At 45.1% G+C, this 23202-nt stretch overlaps 1 protein-coding gene across 1 annotated transcript in view; it reads left to right on the top strand.

The window, feature by feature from the left end:
- The window catches only part of opn7b (opsin 7, group member b), a 36996-nt gene extending 14352 nt beyond the window's left edge, over positions 1–22644 (top strand). The window contains exons 2-6 of the mRNA XM_047040600.1: positions 7449–7536; positions 8000–8162; positions 8817–8944; positions 16986–17320; positions 17749–22644. Of these exons, the coding sequence (XP_046896556.1) occupies positions 7449–7536; positions 8000–8162; positions 8817–8944; positions 16986–17320; positions 17749–18249 (1215 nt within the window). The 3' untranslated portion in view covers positions 18250–22644. The remainder of the gene's footprint in view (positions 1–7448; positions 7537–7999; positions 8163–8816; positions 8945–16985; positions 17321–17748) is intronic.
- The last annotated feature ends 558 nt before the right edge of the window (positions 22645–23202 follow it).

The following is a 23202-nucleotide window of genomic DNA, read 5'->3' as shown; positions in this document are numbered from 1 at the left end:
AAAACACCCAAGAGTTATTTAGGTTATCCACATCCCAGAGGTCGAGCGTTGGACTGCAGATCAGATGGTGACTGGTTTAAACCCCCCACACCCCCAACCAAGATCCTACACACTGAAATACATTCAAATACCTTACAGAGCTGTTAGAGAACCCCGTTATAACACACATTCCCCGGTCTTTGTGCCAAGGAACAACCCCTTTTTTATGTGACTGCAAACAACAAACAAAGGAATTTAAGACTCTGCAGTCTGGTAATATATGAACCGTGTGTGTATGTGTGTATGTCAGCAAGCGAAGAACAGACAATGGCAAAACACTTTTATGAAACACTATTAAACAAGACAAAAGCCCTGTGTGAGATTGACAGAGACGCTAAAAGCCACGACGGCAGCCAGCTCGTGTTTCCACTGTCTCGTTTCAGCCTAGCTGCAGAACAGAGGTTCACAGATGGATGAGGGTGGGTTGGAGGAGGATGAAGAGATGGAGGCCAGGAGAGATGAAGGGGTGCAGGGATGCAGGGAGTGCAAGCACCATAAAAACCCCCGTCAGTGCCAGTGTTTGGAACGATTCAAATCGAACCGACTGGTGGAAACGAAGGCACAGATACTTGGATTAGCGATGAAGCTGGCACAGAGCGGGGGAATTGATGAAGGGATGGAGATGGGGATGGAAAGAACACCCTTGTTGTGCATACTTTAAGGAAGTCAGATGAAGCCGAGGCAAATTAGGTGCCTGGGACTGTAACTGAACTCCCTGCTTGCCAAGCCAGAAGCCGAGCATGCTGGGTAAACATGATTCAAAGATGAATAAAGGAATCATTTGTGAGGGTGTGTGTGTGTATGTGTGTGCTTTTTGGTTCATTTCTCCCACAAGGCTATAACCAGTTTATTCTTGTCTGTTGTCTTTGTCTAATGAGAGATATGGGGTTGAGGCATCAAAGAGTTCCTCAACACAGACACACACACACATTCACACAAGGTAAAGTGCTAGCAAATGTAAAAAGAAATTCCATTCGAAATAAATGTCAAAGGATGTTTCTTATTTTTTACAAACTACACTTAGAGCTTGCTTTCTTCCTTCTATTGTACAAGTGGGATGTTGATAAGAGAGAAGAGGAGCAGGAGATAAAGGGAGAGAGAGGAGAAAAGAGAGAAAGAAAGAGAATAGGAAAAGAGACAATGATTTTGTCTTTTCCTAATGTCACATTCATATTCAAGGGGAAACACTGTGGACTTACATCAACATTAGCGCAATAAGAGTTTTGACATTTAAATGGCGAGCTCATTACTTGTCCACCACGCTCTCTTTTTTTTCTCTCTTGTTGATCCAAAGCTACAAACACTTACCTTAGAGTAAAAGGAATTCTCCGTAGATATGTGAACGTCTAAGGAATGAAAGGGCTTCTTTATTTGACCGAGAAGTTGCCTTACAGGTTCATTAAAGTTTCAACAACAGTTGAGAATATTTGCTCTGGGCCAGTCTGGTTCAGAACTTCGTTTGATCCAAATATACAGAACGTCTTAATCCTGCAAAAACGACTTATCACAGTGACGAATGGAGAGGGCTGTGTGATGAGTCAGCATGTCCCAGAACTTTTGTTACTAAGACTAGCTTCCAACTTTAATTTCTGGGTGGAGTGTATCTTGTGAGAAAATATTGACCATCCTGCAGGCCCGAGGTCAGAAGAGTGTTTGATCGTATCAGTGGTTATTGTTGAAGGTCCTTCCAAAGTAAGGCACACAGTAGTTGACCACGGAACAGAAATACACTCGCTTGCAGCGCCATTACCGTTGGGATTATGTGGCGTTAAGAAAGAATTTTGGAATTTAGAAGACATTTCAGGTTCAAACTCACACTGGCAAAAGTATGTTCCTTAGTTGATGCATGTGGAAAACGTGGGGAGGAGGCAGACTGCAATTGTAGGTAGGTAGGTAGGTAGGTAGGTAGGTAGGTAGGTAGGTAGGTAGGTAGGTAGGTAGGTAGGTAGGTAGGTGGGTGGGTGGGTGGGTGGGTAGGTAGGTGGGTAGGTAGGTAGGTAAATAGGTAGGTAGGTAGGTAGGTAGGTAGGTAGGTAGGTGGGTAGGTATGTAGGTAGGGGTAGGTAGGTAGGTAGGTAGGTAGGTAGGTAGGTAGGTAGGTAGGTAGGTAGGTAGGTAGGTAGGTAGGTGGGTGGGTGGGTGGGTGGGTGGGTGGGTAGGTAGGTAGATGGGTAGGTGGGTGGGTGGGTAGGTGGGTAGGTAGGTACATAGGTAGGTAGGTAGGTAGGTAGGTAGGTAGGTAGGTAGGTAGGTGGGTAGGTAGGTAGGTAGGTAGGTAGGTAGGTAGGTAGGTGGGTGGGTGGGTGGGTGGGTAGGTGGGTGGGTAGGTGGGGGTAGGTAGGTAGGTAGGTAGGTAATTAGGTGGGTGGGTGGGTAGGTAGGTAGGTGGGTGGGTAGGTGGGTAGGTGGGTAGGTAGGTACATAGGTAGGTAGGTAGGTAGGTAGGTGGGTGGTTAGGTAGGTGGGTGGGTGGGTAGGTAGGTAGGAGGAGGATAAGCAGGTAGTCATAGGTTAAATATGATAAGGTAAATCTACAAACTGAGGCAATGTTTCTTGTTAATTGAGAACAATTTACTAAACGCATGGACAGTTCGGAAACACAACCACATAAGTCTTCCCTCAATACACATGCTTTTTTCAATATGCTTCAATGTAAGCCCACTAAACTGAGTTTATTTACATTTATTCATTTTATCCAAAGCGACTTCCATAGGGAACTTTACAAAAGTGCACAGGTCACTGATCATAACAATGAGACAGCCCCAAAACATTGCAGGTTGCCAAACATGAAGCATACATTGTGAAAAGCAAGTAAGTGCCAATGGGAAGAACCATAAGAGCATGTAGTTAAACAAGTTACAATTAAACAACATGAACCTCAAAAAGTGCAAGAGTGCACCTTTAGAGAAAGCAATCAACAATAATATAATTCACAGCGAGTACAATAGTTTAAATCAGTTATAACTAACCAAGAAGAGCAACAAGTCCCTCAATAAGAGTCATTGTGTTCCTGGAGGAAGCTATCATCAGGTCCAGCAAATCCTTCCTAAGTTCCGTTGTACTCCGGTGGGGAGTACAAGGTGGGGAGACATTATTATTTACCACGTTAATCCTGTGAACCTACCGCATTTTTCAGTGAAGGTAATGATGTGAAGGACATTCAGTAAGCCTAACAAATTGTACTTTGGGATATATCATAGCAGGAGGCTTGTGTCAATGCTTGGTTATGCACCTCAATCCACAGGAGTTGACCTGCAGCTCGGTTAACTATGATTAAATCAAATTTGTCCCGCCACACATATTCCAAAGCCGAAATGTTTGCCTCAGTCTAATGGGAAACATGGCATTCATGTTGAGTACGCAATTGCTGATTATGAATGCATCGAAATCATGTTGATGTTGTTGGCCTCACACAAATCTCTATAGAAGCTTCACTTAGTCAATTGTGACTTTTAAATAATAATCAGTCATAATAATGGTCCAATCTACAAACTGATTTACAGACACACACACACACACATGGACAAACAGACACACACGCTCGCACGAGCACAAACGGAGGAGGAGAGGGGGGCAGACCCGGGCAGAGCACAGGAGAGGAGAGGGACAGGCCTATTCGGTGATAGCGCTTTGCCTCTCACCTCGGGACGGAGAAATGTGTGGCGCGAGAATGTCAAGGGGTGGCGAGGGGAAAAACAAGTCAAAAGGAAGAGAGATAGGGGGGGAGAGAGAGTGACTGAGGGGGGGGGGGGGGGTAGAGAGGAAAGGAGGAACAGGGGCAAGGGAGTGGGACACCAGTCGGCAGTAATATTGCAGGAAAGGCATTATAATCCTTCTCGTCCTGTTTACATAATCGCGCTTATTATTGTAATGGCCTCGCCCGTTCGTAATTTCTCTCCGTCCGAACGCTCTCTGCTTATCGCCATGCCTCTCCGGATGTAATTGCATTGCTTACACTTCTTGCTCTTTTAACCCTCACTCAATAAATGAACACCCTTTTCTTTTGGCCCGTGCAGACTGAATCGATATTGTTACAAGCACATCACAGAGGAAGGCGCAAGCGAGAGACAGAAAAATAGCAGGGAGGAGCAGAGAGAGGGAGAGAGAGAGAGAGAGAGAGAGAGAGAAGAGAGAGAGAGAGAGAGAGAGAGAGAGGAGAGGAGAGAGAGAGAGAGAGAGAGAGAGAGAGCGAGAGAGAGTGAGAGAGAGAGAGAGAGAGAGAGAGAGAGAGAGAGAGAAGAGAGAGAGAGAGAGAGAGAGAGAGAGAGAGAGAGAGAGAGAGAGAGAGAGAGAGTGGGAGGATAGAGGAAGACATCACAGATTCCAGAGGAGCAGATTTATTTTTACTTCTGAGAAGGGCCCCAATCTTAATTACCACTCTTCTCTGTGGTCTTGGGGGACACTCAGCGTGTGGGGCTCTCTTTCGGCTCGGCTAATATGTCATGTGCAGTTTATGACCGTGTAGCGAGACTCATTACTTATACATTTAAAACAGCCTTGCAATGGGCTCGCCCAAGTGCTGTGTGCTGTTGAATGGCATACCTCTCGCTCTCACATGGTCTGGCACACAGAGAGAGAGAGAGAGAGAGAGAGAGAGAGAGAGAGAGAGAGAGAGAGAGAGAGAGAGAGAGGAGAGAGAGAGAGAGAGAGAGAGAGAGAGAGAAAGAGAGAGAGATAGACAGACAGAGACAGAGATACATAGGGAGGAGAGAGAGAGAGAGAGAGAGAGAGAGAGAGAGAGAGAGAGAGGAGAGAGAGAGAGAAAGAGAGAGAGAGAGATAGACAGACAGAGACAGAGATACATAGGAGAGAGAGAGAGAGAGAGAGAGAGGAGAGAGAGAGGAGAGAGAGGAGAGAGAGAGAGAGAGAGAGAGACTCAAGGGATCTGGAGTCACAAATACAATGGGAAATCCACATCTTTTCTTAACAAAACCGAACCAATATTTTCTTCAGCTACTTGTTTTCTTTTTTCAAATCAGATTGTGGAACTGTTCTGTGGTGTGGTGAAGCGTGCGCTAAAGAAATCAAATTGAAGTCACAGATGATAAAGTTAGGGGGGGGGGGTCTAGAAAATGTTGGCGGGAGAATTTGGGGGGCTAAAGGAAGCATACGGTAGGAAGATAGAGCCAGAGAACAGAATCTAATCCAAATGTCTAAATTTAACTTCACAGCTCAAGTATAATCCTTTTTTGTCAAGCCAATAGACAAGGCCATGACATTTATGGCAGCGAAGGCCAATGGCAGCACAGGGATGACAGGAAGGCTCACGGTAGCACAGGCAGGATACCGTAGCAAGGCTTTTCTGAACGTCGTCTCTCATTGTACAGTTGAACTGAAGGATGACAGCCTCCTTCTAACAGTCTCCCACCCACTCAGACTGTAGCTCAAGAGAGAGCGCTGTCATAAGTGTGGGGGGAGGATGAATGACAGCTTGTGCATGCAGGTGCTTTGCATTTGAAAAACGGTTTTCTTTTCGTTCGTCCTTTCGTTTCCCCCGCCTTCTCTTGTTTTATTCCTCCACCACTTGAATTGGAGTTTGTAAAAGCTGCTTTCTTTCTTAGTTTTTCTCTTTTTTACTTCGTTCTTTCTTACTTTCTTTCTTTCTTCTCGCCTCCTCTCTTGTATTATCGTGTATGCTTAAACTAACAAGTTCATCTCAAAATGCTTCACGCTTAGGTTCATTTTGCAGTTTGCTGTTTCAGAAAGAGAGTCGGAAAATAACGTTCAAGTGAGAGGACTGACTGGTATTATTGGTCTGTTGGTTCTGTGTTTTGGTAAGGTTCTCCACTTTTCCATGAGTGACAGACAATGTTTCACAAGGCACTTCTGTCACCCACACATTTATAACCAGCCAAACTCCTGGAGTATGTCATGAACATCAGGCAAAAAGCAATAGAAGACCATTTCAAAGTGTAGTCTTCCAATATTGTTTAGAGTGCATTGGAACCAGTCTGGTTGTACAATAAAACATTGACCTTGCACTTCAGCATGGCTAGAACTGTGCGTTAAAAATCTGTTTGTGTTCTTCTGTGGAGCTACGCTGCATTTGAACAGTTGATCAGTCAAACAGAATGATTAGCATGAGGTTGGTCAAGTTCTCAGTGAGTTATTTGTGTTCCTTGAATCGACAGTGACTTTACAGTAACTTGACAGATGTGAGCAAGTGCAAGTAAAAAGCATTCTGTTGAATTCATTGTTTAAAATCAATCCTGCTACAGTATGCCAAACAACCGGCAGGAATATTTCCTGACATTTTCTCATTTTCAACAGATCTGATGTTAGTTTTTTATGTGCCGTGCCTTTTATTAGCTCAACAGGTAGATGAAAACATGTCTCTATGAAAAACTGAAAAAATGAAGCAAATCGGTTTTTATTGTATTCATTGCCTACAGACAAAAACATTGGTTGCCCATGAATGATGCACAGACACTTTGAAACACTTGATTTAGGCTTCTCCCTTCGGCTTATTCTTTTTATCATCTTTGTTATCCACCATTTACAAAAGAAGTCCAGCCAATCCGACGTGGGGCCTCAGTCGGAAGTGTTTGAGCGTCTACTATTACCATGGCATCTCTGCTAATACGTCATCGGTATATTCCATTAGTCCAAGCGCAGAAGGTGATTTCAAGACAACGCGCTCTCTAACATGTTTGGGAAATGGAAAGGTATTATATAATAATATGGATTTTTGTGTCATGGATGAAAAAACCAGAGTGGGGCTATCTACATATATATATGACATGCCACCTCAGCCTTATAAAATGTAATATGATCCGCCCACTGTTTACAGAGTAGCTTAAATGAAGAAGGCCCTGGCATTATAAAATGTGTAGCCTGTAGTCTTGGGAAAAAATTATCCAAAAAGATTTGATGTGGATTTGTGGGAGACTGGCTACCAAGACAGTCTTTCAAAGGCTTTCGAATGGATCTTTCTGGAAGTTTTAATGTGAAGAAAAAAAACCTCAGTGGGCACTAATGGAAACACTTCAAAGAGCTCGCTATCCTCCGACAAACAATGTCTGAATGACCGAGTGATTTAGTATGCACAGCCAACCCGTTCACTGCAAAACCTTGTAATTGTCTTATGGAAATCTGCAGATGAGAGAAAGAAAATTGAGTCTTGTATCAAGTTGTGATAACAGCACAGCCAAGCCTTTAATGCGCCAATAAAATACTTCTTTGGGCTACCGATCCAAATGAGGATGATTCTCATGTGTAAGCTGTTGATGAGACAGACAAGAACAACCAGGTTGCTATTTTAAATCAACGTTGGTAAGATCTTGTATCTAAGGCCTCAAATGTCACTGCCTGTTGTGGTGACCAGAGGATCATTCTACGATGACCTCAGGCACCTCAGTCTCTGATGAAACACAAAGAAAAACCTCTCTCTGTGTATCTCTCTCTTCTAGATGGGAAATGCGTCGGAAACATCTTTGTTTGTGTCCACCATATCTAAAGAGAACGACATCCTCATGGGAACCATCTATACTATCTTTGGTAAGTACTGTTTTACTATACCTGTAGCGGCAGCTGCATGACCACACATCAGAGACAATCCCTTTTTTTAAGTCCTTACATCCAGTTTGATTCAACATGGATGGGCTAGAGGACAGTTTTGACAAGAATGGATTCGATTGTAAATCTGAGAGATTTCATCCCCAAAAATGTTATGAAAGCGTCGGACGAGGGTGCTCATTTATGAAGCATCAATTTGCCTAGAAGAAAAAGACAAAAAATACATTGATGTATTGTGCATTTGTCGACAGTATCATGTATACATATATCCACTCAGAACACGCTGTACAGACTTCCACCACGTCTCCCGCAGCGCCACGTGATACTGTCTTTTTGGTGGGCTCCATTCTCCAGAGCGACGTTCAATTGTCTCTGGAACCATCCCGCTGTCCGTCTCTGTCTCTCTCTTCCTTCCTCAATCTTCCTCTCCACATCTGCTGCCCAGGTGTCCTCTCTATGGTGGGGAATGGCATCCTGCTGTTTGTGGCCTATCGCAAGAAGTCCTCCTTGAAGCCAGCTGAGTTTTTTGTGGTGAACCTCTCCATCAGCGACCTTGGTATGACCATCACTCTGTTCCCCATGGCCATCCCCTCAGCATTCTCTCACAGGTAAGTGTGTCTCACCTCCCTCCCTCCCTTCCCTCTCCTCTCCTCTCCAGTGGTTTGTTGGTAATTGAAGGCGAATTTCTTGCATTCTCCCTCCAAGGGATGGGTCACATCTTCATATGTCGAAAAGGAGGAAGAGAAGAAAGAATAAAATATATTAAAGTGAAGTCACCGCAGGATGAGTTTCACATTGCTTCCCCTCCCTGGGAGAGCTACTGAACATGTCTCCGGAGAGAGACTGACGTGACTGATGCAAGAAATGATGTCTTCATAAGAACATTTAAAAAAGAGAGAGAATGGGGGGGGGGGGTGTACGTGACACATATGGTGATTGATTATGCAAGGTCAGATCTCTCCCCTTCTCTTAAAGCCTCTGCACTTCTGCCTGGAGGTCTCTCTCCCCCGGTCTCTCCCGAGTTCATGATTGATAGTCTGCTGACTGCATCTGTGACTGAGTCACGGTACAGTACTGCTGCTTTGTGTCTGAGATGGAGTTGGGAGATGGGGATTGGGGAGCAGAACTCTTTGTTACCATTCCCTTGGAAGAAGGACCCAACCTGACTCTTCCACTGCAGTCATAAATGGCATTCATCATGAAGTTTCTTTTTCATTTCCCTCCCTCCCTCCCTCCGTCATTTCTCTCTCTCTCCCCTTCAGGTGGCTGTACAACGAGGTGACGTGTTTGGGATATGCCTTCTGCGGCGTCGTCTTCGGTCTGGCCAGCCTCTCCAACCTGACTGTGCTGTCATCCGTGTGCTGGCTCAAGGTCTGCTGTCCCAACTACGGTGAGAGAACCGTGCTGAGGGGACGATACCTCGCCGTGACTGTTTGGCTGAGTGAACACGGCGCCGTCCATTGTGACCTGTATTTGACGTGGACTTGGTCGTAAAAAACGGTTATGTAAACGCTGAAAGTTTTGAGTTCCTGCATAATTATCCCAGACTGTTGCAAAAGTTCATGTGGTGCCCTGTAGGGCAACTAATTACGAGAGTTGAGGAGGACAAGAAAAGCGGTGAAGTGGGAAAATACTTTTCAAGGAGATTTTTAATACCCCTCATCGAAGGACACAGGGAAACATATTTCCGCGTCAAGTCCATTAATTCAGCATGCATTCACATTTATTAGCACTTCATTATAATATGTATTTGATAGGTTTGCACGCATTCTAATAGACCTCTCTAAAATGAAGAGCTATCTGGTCCTTAGTGATTCTGTTTGTGTTCTCTGTTAGATTAGAGCTGTTGTGATTGTCCAACAATTGTAGTTAGTTTAAGCATACACGAACAAGTTTTTTATTGTCAGATGCACAGAACAACACAAGGTCACTGGCACTGAAATTCTTGGGACAAGACAACGCAAGCAACCTGGCATAACATAACATATAAGTACTAAGAACATAGATTACATCTATGATAAGCTAAAACAGAATATAATAAATTAATAATAAACCTCCTAAATATGCAAAATAGTAGATACCAACAATATGAACAGTAAGTTGTTCGTGAGTCAGTAAATCAACAGGAATCCAGAGTTAAAGCCGCAGTTTTCCAGCAATGTAGCAACTTTCATCAGCATGGAGCAACTTCTTTCAGAACTAAGAGAAAATAAATCTACAAATGGAATAGTTGAATATGCAATGCAGAAGAATGTGTGTGTGTGTATGTATGTGTGTTTGTGTATGTGTGCGTGTGCATGTGTGCATGTGTGAATGTGAGGTAGAAGGGTTAGCGCACCCACCAATTAGCTTGATTAATCTTTATGCCAGTCAACAGCTACTTATGATGCAGCATCTGCAACATGTGATCATCGATAAAGGTTTTCTGCCGTGTTCTAATACTGTTCTGACACTGTTACATGCTAACGCCCTAATGTGGCAGAAGGCTTCCCTATGGAAACATGTTGTGTGTAAATAATGAGGTGATTTTGATGGGCTTTTGTATGATTCGACTGCTTTGGGAATTCAAGCAAAAATAAATGAAGAGATACCCATGTTTACATCCCTTCATCAGTTATTGGCCGAGCGTAGACAGGACTGACATGTTTAGGATGACATTAGTCTTTTTTCCTTTTCTAGATTCATCCCGTGTATCCCATAGTTACTGTGCTCTTAGTAGGAAATGCTCGTCCTCCTTCCAAATAAGTCACATTTGTTTGAGTACTTTTGGTTTGACTGCCCATACAAACCAAGCAAATACATTGACAGCTTTAGTCATTACATTCAATTCCTTACCAACACTCTTGATGCTATGCTAACATCGGTTAGCCTTGGAAACAAACACACTTAGAGTCCATTCTCCCGGGATGGAACTGTCCGTGATGTCCTCTATCCCTTGATTGCTCACTTACAGATACCCTTGCTTCCGCTCTCACTAACTCAGTCTGTCTGTTTCAGGTTTAATGCAAATGTGTGTGTTATGATTTGTGCTGATGATTCAGAGCATCAATCAGAGAGCATACAAACGCGCAAATCATTCTGTCTCAATTAGGGGCTGTTTTTTATTCAACTGATCAGTCGCTATTTAATGTGCTCATTAAACCACCATTACAATGTTTCTCATCTGAACTTGTCGCAATTTGCCAGCACACTACATAGGCATTATTAATTCAAAAACAACTGATGTATTATTACAATTTGACGGTAATCGTTACTGATCGTTTCCTCGCAGATACACCCTTTTGAAAGGCTCTTAAACCTCATATTCCACTTTTTGGGAATAATCCCAGAAATGTCTGTCATCACTGTTTTCCTGTTTGTGACCCTGACCCGAACTGTGTGTTCCCTCCATCATTTAGTTACATTATCATTTCAATGTTGGGAGAACGTTTTGTAATGTAAGGGGTGTAGACATACAGACAACGCATCAGTCACTCCCCAGGTTTTTTACCATCTACTTATAGTAGGGCCTTAGGCCTGCTTGAGCAAGGTCTGCCAAATTAATTTGTTGATGGAAATGTTTCGTTTTTGCAAGGCAACACTTGTATGTTTGATCCTTAAGTATACGAGGACGCTCCTTTGAAAATGTGGCCTGCAGACACATACTTTTTCTGAGATTATTTGGAAAAGAGACGCATAGACAGGCTTTACTCATTTAACTGTCCCTCAAATCCTGGTCGGATCTCTATTATGTGAGGCATCGTTCAGAAGGTAATCCGATGTTGATGTCTTCATTAGAGTTGATGTTCAGTTTCTAAACTGTACTGTTTGCCTGCCAATTAGCATCAGGATCTATTTGTCTGGCTTAAGCCCAAGTGTGATTATTTGAGGAGAAAAGGCTGCCAAATGTTTCGATTAAGTAGAAAATAAATACTTTTTAGGAGGGAGTTAGGGTTTGCCCAAAGACTTAAAAAACTGCAAATTCAAATGACCAATTGAAAATTCCGAGAACCACTCTAAGATTGAATTGTCCATCAGAGCCATTTCTGTGGCTGACAAAGAGATAATGTTGCCTATCAACCCTATTAGTAGAGGGCTGCAATGACAGTTACAATGTCAGAGACAGCCACTCTGAAAAAGACAACCATTTTTCGTCAATGAAGGTTTTCTGTACGCACACACGCACTGCTCTCAATATTTGACCTTGTTGAATTAATCTCTGCCTTGTTGAACAGATTCGGCCCCGAGCAGCAAAACAGCAAAAAGACAAGCATCAGTTTATTATAAGCTGCCCCGGTGTATCAAGTCTACTCGACATAATATTTGACATGTACATATTTATGTGGATCTCATAAACAGCTTAAGGTTTGTGCAAGCTTGCCTTTCGCTGTTGACCTCTTTAACATGAACCCTTAGAAGGCAAGCTCCGTTTGGGTGTGGTCCAATGGGGCCACAGAGAAGACAAAGCTTCATAGCTTGGCAGCGATGTAGACAGCTTCTTTGACAACGATTAAGAATTCACCCAACAGTTTTTAGTCATTGAAAGCGAGTTTCAGTCAGTAACATGATGTCCAGTCTCGTACATATTTTTGCCTTAAGTACATTTTACAGATAAGAGCATGGATAATTCCAAAGCCACAGAGATTTCCGGCAATGCAAATAAAACCTTTTGAAGTGCAGATGAGAACCAAAAACGACTTGTTTACTCGTGTTGGTTGCAATAACCTGGTAGAAACTCACCTTAAAACATGATGCGTGCAAAATTGTAATATTGTGAAATTGATTTTCTCAACACACAAGCATACAACTTCATCAAACAAACAGAATCTCTTTCTGTCTCTCTCACACACACACAACTGAATAAATGCAGTGCATTGAAGCGGACAAGAACAATCTGGTATTTTAACAGTTTTACCATAGATGCTCTATTAGATTTTATACATGCTACGGAATCTATAAGGTGAAAAGCACAACGTTTGCTTGTGAAATGGTTAGGTTTGACCATGAATATTGTACTGTTAAAGTTAGTATTAGGGCATGGCTTGAGGCAACTTTTAGAAAAGACAATCGCAAAAAGATGTATTGAAACAGTTGGAACACAAGTCACCAGATCATAGCATGCTTGTTTCAGAAAAGAGAGCTGGTCTGAGTCCATGGATATTATACTGTACATCCACCCATCCTTCCTAACCCACCTTCCTGTTTGTTTTGTCTATAACAATAGCCTGCTATAACTTCCATTGACATAAAAGGGCCTTTGTAGATTTATTTTCTCTTAGTTCTGAAAGAAGTTGCTCCATGCTGATGAAAGTTGCTACATTGCTGGAAAACTACGGCTTTAACTCTGGATTCCTGTTGATTTACTGACTCACGAACAACTTACAGATATACAAACCACTGTTTTAGGAGAAAAATGGTTTTAAAGAGAGTGAAGTTAAGAGTTCATCTACCCATCACACATTACACGTTTCACTTTGAGATATCATTGATGAGAAATTGCAGAGACCTCATGTCCTCATTATCACACTGTTATCCAACCAACCACCCCCCCCCCCACACACTCACACACACGCACAAGACAATAACAGGAAAAGCACAGGCAAAGTGCGCGAGTCTGAGTTGCCTTCTTGTGTGCGATCAGTCTCCGAGGATTGGCAGGGGAGCCATAGTTAACGAGGATCAAAGTCCCGAAGTGATGACACACGCTCTGGTTCACAAACTCAGTGTCAGATTATTACAGTCACCCAGCATGGATTACACCATCAGCAAGAAAGCATCCTGCACTGCGGATCTGGTGTCAATAGATGCCAAATGGGCGGATTGTGTGTGTGTGTGTGTGTAAGAGAGAGAGACACACAGGGAGAGTGAGTCGAGTGATTGAGAGTGGGTGGGTGAGTAGAAGAGACAGAAAGAAAAAGAGAAAAAGAGGGGAGGCAGGCTGTCCAACAGTGAGCTTTCCAATAGGAATGGGGGGGGGTAGTATTAGGAGGAGGGGGAGGATTAACAACCAATGGGAGCTCCATCGATGGTGATGGTTTCTGTGGACGGAAGCGAGCGTCCTTGAATCCGCAGCGTCCTCCTCCTCGGCAGCCCCGGTTAACATCCTCCCTCGGGCAGTCTCAATCAGGATGGTTCTCTCCAGCTGTTATGGCTGTTCCGGTGCACCCCGTATCTGACTGCTGATCAATTCTGACCTCGCCACCCACCCCGGGCAGTGGGTCTAAACCATCAGGTGCCCAGGGCAGTGGGTCTAAACCATCAGGTGCCCAGGGCAGCGGGTCTAAACCATCAGGTGCCCAGGGCAGTGGGTCTAAACCATCAGGTGTCCAGGGCAGCGGGTCTAAACCATCAGGTGTCCAGGGCAGCGGGTCTAAACCATCAGGTGCCCAGGGCAGTGGGTCTAAACCATCAGGTGTCCAGGGCAGCGGGTCTAAACCATCAGGTGCCCAGGGCAGTGGGTCTAAACCATCAGGTGTCCAGGGCAGCGGGTCTAAACCATCAGGTGCCCAGGGCAGCGGGTCTAAACCATCAGGTGCCCAGGGCAGCGGGTCTAAACCATCAGGTGTCCAGGGCAGCGGGTCTAAACCATCAGGTGTCCAGGGCAGCGGGTCTAAACCATCAGGTGTCCAGGGCTGGGATGGATTCATCCTGTAGAGGAGAGGCTTCAGATCCGTCTTTGGCTCACTACAGGAGCTCTAACTATAGACATGTAGGTATATCTCTAACTGTATAGACATGTTGGTATATCTCTAACTGTATAGACATGTAGGTTTAGCTCTAACTGTATAGACATGTTGGTATATCTCTAACTGTATAGACATGTAGGTTTAGCTCTAACTGTATAGACATGTTGGTATATCTCTAACTGTATAGACATGTAGGTTTAGCTCTAACTGTATAGATATGTTGGTATATCTCTAACTGTATAGACATGTAGGTTTAGCTCTAACTGTATAGACATGTAGGTATAGCTCTAAGTATAGACATGTAGGTTTAGCTCTAACTGCATAGACATGTTGGTATATCTCTAACTGCATAGACATGTAGGTTTAGCTCTAACTGCATAGACATGTAGGTTTAGCTCTAAGTATAGACATGTAGGTATATCTCTAACTGTATAGACATGTAGGTATAGCTCTAACTGTATAGACATCCATAGAACCATCCATTTTTTCTCTGCAAACTCTGGAAGTTAGATAGTACATCACATGTGTTATGGTTGTCCATGGCCTGTTTTGAATCTGAAACATTTAATGCGTGTTAATTTACTGAACTAATTTGTAGGCGTCCCAAATGTCACCGATTTTCCCAGAAGTGCAACTGATTTGGGATATCTTCTTGTCTTACCTCTAAACCGGTTGGTTTAAATGCTTCACTTTGCCTTTTTTTGGGGATATCATACAGTAGCCAAACCTTTTTAAAGAAGTACATTGTTCAGTTATGTCTTTAGCACAACAACAAAAAGGCAGCGAGAATGGAGTGGATGTCAGTGTTTTCGTGGAGTCAGCTGAAACCGTCCATGTTCACCTCTCCATTGTCTGTGCTGATAATAGAAACCAGCAATCAGGCTCCCCCCTGGTACAGCCTCCCTCCCCATCCTCTCTCACACACACGCTGTCTCTAGCCCGTTTCCTCACGTCAAGAGAGGAGACTGGAAGATACACAGCAACCATCAGCCCCCAACCCCCCCCCCCTGTTCCCAAAAACACCAGCTCGCCTCCCACACACGTAGGCCAATGCCCTTCCCCATCTATCAACACCTCGTCCCCTCTCACCCCGGAGCGGTTGCAACCGGCACCCTTTATCTCTCCCCCACTATTGAACCGAGGAGCAGAGAAAGATGACCTCCCTTCCAACTCTCTCTCTCTATCTCTCTCTCTCTCTCTCTCTCTCTCTCTCTCTCTCTCTCTCTCTCTCTCTCTCTCTCTCTTCCATCTCACTCTATCTCTCTCTCTATTCTCACTCTCTCTTTTCTATCTCTCTCTCTCCGTCGGCGGCGGTGGGGTGGAAGATTTCCTCTGGTTTTTACGCCGGCTTCACAGTAAAGCCCTCGCGCTATAAATCAATTAGGAGCTGAGTGGTGCTAAGGGGTCTCAGAGTCTTCCCATCAAAGACTTGGCCTTGACGGCTACGCCAGTCCTGTCAGTGCAGCCCTGCCGAACTGGCTGAGGAGAATGTGACAGAGAGCGGCTGGGCAATTCATCACTCGGCGCTCGAGCGACACCCCCCCCGTCCCCCCGTTTTTTTCTCCAGTTTGCCGCGAGCCCCTCACCTGGAATTATTCTGCCTGTGGATCTGACCCACCTCACAGCCAGTAGTTCGACTGTGGTGTGTCAGGTAGCAGCGCGTCCCCGGGAGCCCCGTTTTGACGGCTGGAGCCTCTGTTCACAGGGAACGCGGACGGACTGCGTCCACGACAAACAAACCTCGCCGCTCGGTTCACATGTTCAACGTTGAACGCCGACGGCACTTCAAACCATGTGAGCGGAGGGGCAAAGAATATAAATAGATATTGCATTACCCTGTGAAGATACGGTCCCCGTGGCGTTAGTGTCTGTCTGAGCTGGATTCCCCCAGGGGCTCGATGGCAATTGTGGTTCTCAGGGTGGAGTCACATGCGACAGCCCCCTGGGAATGTGTGTGCGAGAGGAGGGGAGGGGGGGGGGGACTTGCGTCATAGTTGGCTACGTGCATGTCCCATTATAGGTGACAGATTCATGGTAAAGCTACCGTGGCCCTAATCTCTCCACACAGTGAAGGGTATTTACGTTTTGGTTCCTGTAGCATGGATGTGTTACTCGTTTGTGTGTGTGTGTGTGTCAGCGGACAGCGTGCGTGTTGAGAGTATGTGGCTGTATGAGGTTCAATGCGCTTCACCTCTGTGTCGGAACATGCTTGGGGGGGGGGGTCATGCTCAAGTCTGCAGATGAAAGGAAGATGGAACACCACTTTTCTCCTCGGCTTCCCACCAGCTGTGGGCCATAATGTGACAGTGTTCCAGTCATGCAGCCAAACAATCACCTCTTGCACTGTCGGGGGTGTAGCGGGCCTGCGATAGTCAAGCGTTTCATGGCTCTAGAACGGACATTTCCGATTCATGACCAACTTCAGTCAAGCCTCGGGGTTTCTCGGTATCTCGGGGGGCCATTTGGGCTCTTCTGCCCACTCGTCCTTTGTCTCACTGTATTTGTCTCCACTTCTTCCTCTGTCTCCCCGCGACCTCTCTTCAACGACCTCTTCACAGTTCGCATCTGAGCACCAGGCGACGACACGTCCGCGTTCACACTCGACACCCTCGGCCCCGCGTCGTCACATCCCATCTCGGGCGTGAACGCGCTCGTTCCTCAAGTCTTCGCCGTCCTTGTCCCCGACTCGTCCCCTCTGTGTGTCCCCCTCAGTCACGATTAACTCTCTCTCTCTCTGTGCCCCACCCCTGGCCCCCTCCCCCTCAGGCAGCAAGTTTTCCACCAGCCACGCCTGCCTCCTGGTGGTGGGAGTGTGGTGCTACGCCTCCATCTTTGCCGTGGGGCCCCTGAGCGGCTGGGGCCAGTACGGCCCGGAGCCCTACGGCACGGCCTGCTGCATCGACTGGGAGGCCCCGGGACACAGCATGGCCGCCATGAGCTACATCATCTGCCTCTTCCTCTTCTGCTACATCGTGCCCTGCACCATCATCTTCCTCTCCTACATCTTCATCCTCCTCACCGTCAGGGGGTCCCGCCAGGCCGTGCAGCAACACATGTCCCCCCAGAACAAGATTTCCAACGCGCACACACTCATCGTCAAGGTAAAGGCACTCCGCTCTTGTTCTGGGTAAACGCTCACAGTTATTCGCCGAGAACATATAGAGGTCATTGTTGAGGTAAATATACACGCTCGGCTTTAAGGTGAACACACACAGTCATCTTCATGGTAAATGCGCACACGTGTGCTCGGCAATTATCATCAAGGGAACCACCCGCGCTTATCATCGAGGTAAACTCATCATTGTGGTAGACATAGACATGTTATTCAAAGTAAATAGACGACACACAATTATCATCAATGTAAATACACACTCACCAATCAGGTAAACAGACACACATCTGAAGTCAATACACCCATTATCGAGCAAGTGGAATTGTACACAAATGTTTCCGTTCATGAGCGGGAAAACCAACCTCGTTTCCCAGTGCATGAGTGTGTGTCTTAATGTGTTTGTGTTTGTGTCCCCAGCTCTCCGTGGCAGTGTGTATCGGCTTCCTGACGGCGTGGAGCCCCTATGCGTTTGTCGCCATGTGGGCAGCGTTCGGTAAACGCTTCAACGTGCCCCCCATGGCCTTTGCCTGGGCGGCCATGTTTGCCAAATCCTCCACCATTTACAACCCCATCATCTACCTGTCCTTCAAGCCCAACTTCCGCAAGTCCCTCTGCAGAGACGTGGCTCACTGCAGACGGACGCTGTGCCTGTGTCTGTGCCGCCACAGCTCAGTCCAGTCCTACAAGGGCTCTCAAGGCAATGACAAAGACCAGTGTCAATCCACGAGGCTGTCCAACGGCCTTCCTGAGAACCACGGGTCTTGCAGGCACTGCCCGTGCCCAGAGGGAACCTCCGAGCCCCGGGGGAACTGCCAGGACTACACCCCCCAGAGGACCGCTCGGGTGCTCATGGGGTCTACGCACAGCGAAGTGGCTGTCAGCCAGATCTCCAACGAGATGCAGAGTGACTTCCTATAGACGGGCGCGGCTCGAGATTAGGAGAATAGAAAGAGAAGAGAAAAGCAGTTGGGGGGGAAACACGAGAAAAGTTGTAAGGTGGAAAAAAGACTATGTTCCTTCAAATACTGCCAAAATAACACGTATAACCACAAACTCCAAAGCAAAACTTTTGATCAGGCAAACCAACCATACAGTACTGTACCTTGTGAGTTGTCAGACATGGGTCGGCAACAAAAATCATCCATTATGTTCAAGTGTTCACACTGACTGTATGGCGTGAAAACCGTGAATTCGGCGTCAGGGGAGTGGGTGGGGGATGGGGTTGGTAATGTAAGGGGGTACTAAATGGTGTACACATTAAGCTAAATGCAGTGGCAGGTAATGGGGGCCATGTGCACCATGTGAGACCAGCTCTTTTGTTCTGGTCGTACGTTGAAGTGGATGTCAATCAATATTATCCTTGATCAAGCAGCCATGTTCAGAGCAGATCTGCACCAAATAAGCCCTGGTCACAAGGTCACACTCCAAACGCGTTATGCCTACCGAGCGAAACGCCTTCTTAGTAACAAAGGTAGAATGTACAAGCCAATGGCCCACCGAAAAATAAAACAAACCCCCCCAAAAACAGGTTTTATGTGTTTGTGAGCACTTTACAAGCCTAAAGGCTCATTATTACAGGTGACAGACTAGTGAAACGTTCCGCACATCAGCCTGTGGGCAATTCAATGAAACGGACACATCATGTGAACTTGGAACTTGGTCGACGATGCAACGTATGATTTTGTTATATTTATGAAAAAGGTAAATGAAAACTATAAGATGTGGACAACAATCAATAAAAAGGGCAGAAAGGATGGAAACAACAGATCAGACGTGTGTGCCTGTGTACTTTGGGTGACCTATGCAGGGACAGGACGATTTCATCTTCCTGCTCTAATGAAAATGCCTCATATTTGGTCATCCCAGACAAAAACTGATGGAATACACAATAAAGGAAAATGATACAAATGAAGATAAAATAGTTGAACAAATTAAAAAGTCATCTTTATTAGTCTAGTCTAGAAAATAATATTATACAGTACAAATAATGTGGTATTATTGAAAATATGTTTTCCTTTTTGATCTCCCACCCCCCACCACTGTCATTCTGGAGGTTTTTCTTGTCCAACCGCCCTTCTAGAAACTTCCATGAAACAGATTGATGGCTCTGGTAAACATGGAGGACGAGTGTGCTGACCTGCAGCGGGGGGCAAGTTTCTGGCTGGATACACAAATTAGCCTCTTCTTCCTTAGCCTGAAAACCAACTCGGAGCAATCACGGAGCTTTTCACAGTACGGACAGGACAGCCAACTCACAGTGCTGTGTGTTTGTTTGTGTTAGTGTGTGCATGTGTGCACATGGGATATGATGAGTTAATTTGCATATGTGGATGTTTCGCCTGCCCGTTTATACTAAATAGGCTTTCATGTTGATATGTGTGCAAGTGAGAGCAGTTGATACCCTTCTCCTCGGTCACAAACAAACCAACAGGGGGGAAAATAAGCGAAACAAATGTGCTGCAAGCTCTTGGATAAGGAAGGAAAAATGAGGAAGGAAAAAAACTGACGAGTGGATTAAAATATTTGTTGTCTGTTTATTGTAGGCAATTTCAAACTGAGAATGGACATTTAGTACTAGCATTTGCCGGGTAAGCATATTTTCGCTGAGATGCAGAAGCCATCTCATAGTGTTAAAAGCCATTTCCAACAGACTCGTTAACTATCTTGTCATATTTGAGTATTTATTTATTATTCTTTTATTGCCATTACCTTACTTAGTCTGTCAAAAAAAAAAAACAGTCAGCATAAAAGCCCATCTACACAACAGTGTTCAGATTCAGCATTGTGTGCCGTTTACTGAAGGAGAACACAACCCTGCTGTTATATTTTGACACTAAGCAGCTATAGATCATCTTGGCCTACCAAGAGCAAACGTTGTGATCTGCTCTGCAACTGGCTGACTCAATCTCTGACTTTGGAGCCCAGCGCAGCTTACTGACCTGCCCTTGGCCAGAGAGAGAGAGAGAGAGAGAGAGAGAGAGAGAGAGAGAGAGAGAGAGAGAGAGAGAGAGAGAGAGAAAGAGAGAGAGAATGTACATCAGGTCATCAGGGTCTATCTGAGGAAACACGGAATGAAAAGAACCTGCAGTGTTACCTAGTTCAGATAGCATCGGGTCAGCCTCGCTGCCGATTCGATAGTTCTTAAGATTGCCTCTGTCACCCTCTCATTATTCCCATGGAAACACAGGGTAAAAATACCCCTCCTCCCCCGTTCCCCCCCGGCCCCCAACCTTCTCCCCCCTCCCTTGGAGGCCATGTAGGTGTTGAGGTCCCACAGGAATGTCAAACATCAACTTGACCTCCAGACCGGGTTCATAGGTGAGCGGTAGTGTACAGAGTTTTAGTGGTCATTGTGTTGGGACCCAGGGGCCCCTGTCACACCAAATCTGAATGTTAGCGTCCACGACAAACAGTGCCAATGTACAGTCTGGGTTGAAGGGGGGAGGGGGGAAAAGAAGGAAATACTCAACTTTACATTGGACCTTTTATTCATTTGACGCTTTTATCCAAAGTGACAACTTGACACCTTTAAATATCAGATGTTTTTTTCTCCCTGCGTCTCCAGTTGTGTTGGTTGAGCCCACAACCTTGGATAGAAAGGTGATGGAGGTATAAACCAGGAACCATGACTGTGAATTTATGATGTCTCTTTTCTAATATGTCATTAATCATAGACTGCACAGTATATATCTATCCATCTATCTATTTATCTATCTATCACACCCTCATGCCATGGCATCCAACCAGCACACAGATATATGACGTCAGGGATTTTCAAGGTTCGGTTTGCATGTACTGTATGTTGATATGTTTGTGTACAGATGCTATATATGCAGTATATTAACACAGCGGAAGAGAGAAATGATGTATATACCAGCCCAATGCATTCATTTGGGGGCCCCAAACATGTGTCCTTGGAAAGGGGTGTGTGTGTGTGGGGGGGGGGCTTCACAAACGACTGTCTATTCCCATCTGAAAATCATTTAGGCAGTATTTGTATTAATGTGACAGTGCCAATTTAATACACCTCATTCTGATTCTCAGTGTTACGTCTCCAGGAGTTTAAATCTATTTTTCCATAATGATTCACTTACTGTGAAGGAGAGAGAGTTAAAAGAGAGAAAGAGACAGAGAGACATTTTCCTTTTATTGAGCTTCAGGGTCATTTGCCAAGGGCAAAAAATAACAAATTCTAAAAAACCTTTATCCGCCTCAGTTTCTGATTAAGGCCAGGCTCCATTCAATCAAAGTCGAAAAGCAATTTCTCGAAATGTGATTTTTGTCAAAGCACAGTCCATGACTGTCATGTCTGGAGCTCTCGAAGGACCACATGGGTCCATTTAAGACAGTCTAGCATGTGTTCGTTCCTTATGCTGCACAGCCCGACAGGCAATGCAATGATACTTATACAATGATCACATTGTATAAGTCCTGATATGCAACTTTTCCAGCATGAATGTGACCATCTTTAAGTTCTGAACTCTTTGAAGAGAAGGGGACAGTGTCCCATTGAAAGCATTCTGAGATAAGTAAAAAATAAAAAACAATAGTTAGCTGCCTCCGCCCATGTAGTACAAGAAGGTGCTGACGGTGTGAGAAACAACATGGAAGAATCCAAAACGTCTGAGATCATTCCTGACTGTACAGAACTTACCGTTCTATATTCATCCAGCTCAAAACAATTGATTCCCATCGCTTAGCGGTTTGAAAGAGTAGTCGAGAAGGGACTAAAGCCATGTGATCACATTCAGAACAATGCCCTGAATCAGCAGAAACGTACGGCCGGGGAATATTCTCAGCCCTCTTCTTTTCTTTTTGCTCGGACTGAATGGCGTGTTCAATCTTCCATCCCGCCGTCTACATACAGACTAGCTAATCCGCTGTCATTGTTAGATATCTACATGGGCACGGCTGGGATTTGAATCTCTCCACTGTAGCAGGCAAGTGGTAGAACTTCAGTTCAAACTCGATCTGCACTCACATTGCTCTGACTGAATGGCCTGTCCTCGAGTGGTCTGTGAATTGACGTCGCTACCGTTTGTGCTAAAGCGAGGGCCCTCCGCTCTTGACAAACACACACCAACAGTCTCCGCCCCCTACTTCCAATGACACAACATGAGGCTGCTTGTTGATGTGATGTATATAAAGTATGTGGTTCTATATCAAGTATAAGGTTTGAAAAATATTGAAATATTAAGAATATTGCTGTCATAATAACTATCGTGTAACTTAATATCATTATTGTCAGTGAAGTTTCAGATGCACTGTGAAAACATGTTTACATCCAAGATTAAAAAAATAAAACATTTTATTTGTTACAAAAGGAGCGGAAAGAAAGGATGCTGTTTCTTCGTGTGTCGCACGGGAAATGTTTGGAGCTCTTTTGATGGTATTAGTAGACAACACACCAACACCAATCACTGAAGGTCCAAAGTCAGGTTAATCTCTAGTCAACAAGAGATTCCAGTTCCCTGTGGAGAACAAGCCGTTCATGAATATTTCATTCTAATAGGTTCAACTACACAAAGGGAAATCTCTCACACTCGCACACTCACAAAAACACACACACACAACCTGTCCCAGCCTTATTGGGTCCTTTTTTACGGTCTATCGTAGGGCTTGGTTAGGACTTGGGCTGTAATTGCCTCCGTCACAGGTTAGTGCTCCTGTCCCACTCCAGGCAGGACACAACTGATTACGTTTCACCAATGCTCTCTGCTGCCTGTTGCAGCTCTGACACTGACTCAGTCCACTTCTGGCCACTCATGCAAAAGGTCACCCGGCCTCTCCCAGAATGGTGCACAGATATGGCCAATCCCACCGCGTTTGGACCCAAACCTCATTCGAACTCATTTATTTTGTCCCAAACCC

Source organism: Hypomesus transpacificus, chromosome 18 (assembly GCF_021917145.1).
Source record: "Hypomesus transpacificus isolate Combined female chromosome 18, fHypTra1, whole genome shotgun sequence".
Lineage (NCBI taxonomy): Eukaryota > Metazoa > Chordata > Actinopteri > Osmeriformes > Osmeridae > Hypomesus > Hypomesus transpacificus.
This window is presented reverse-complemented; position numbering and strand designations above follow the sequence as displayed.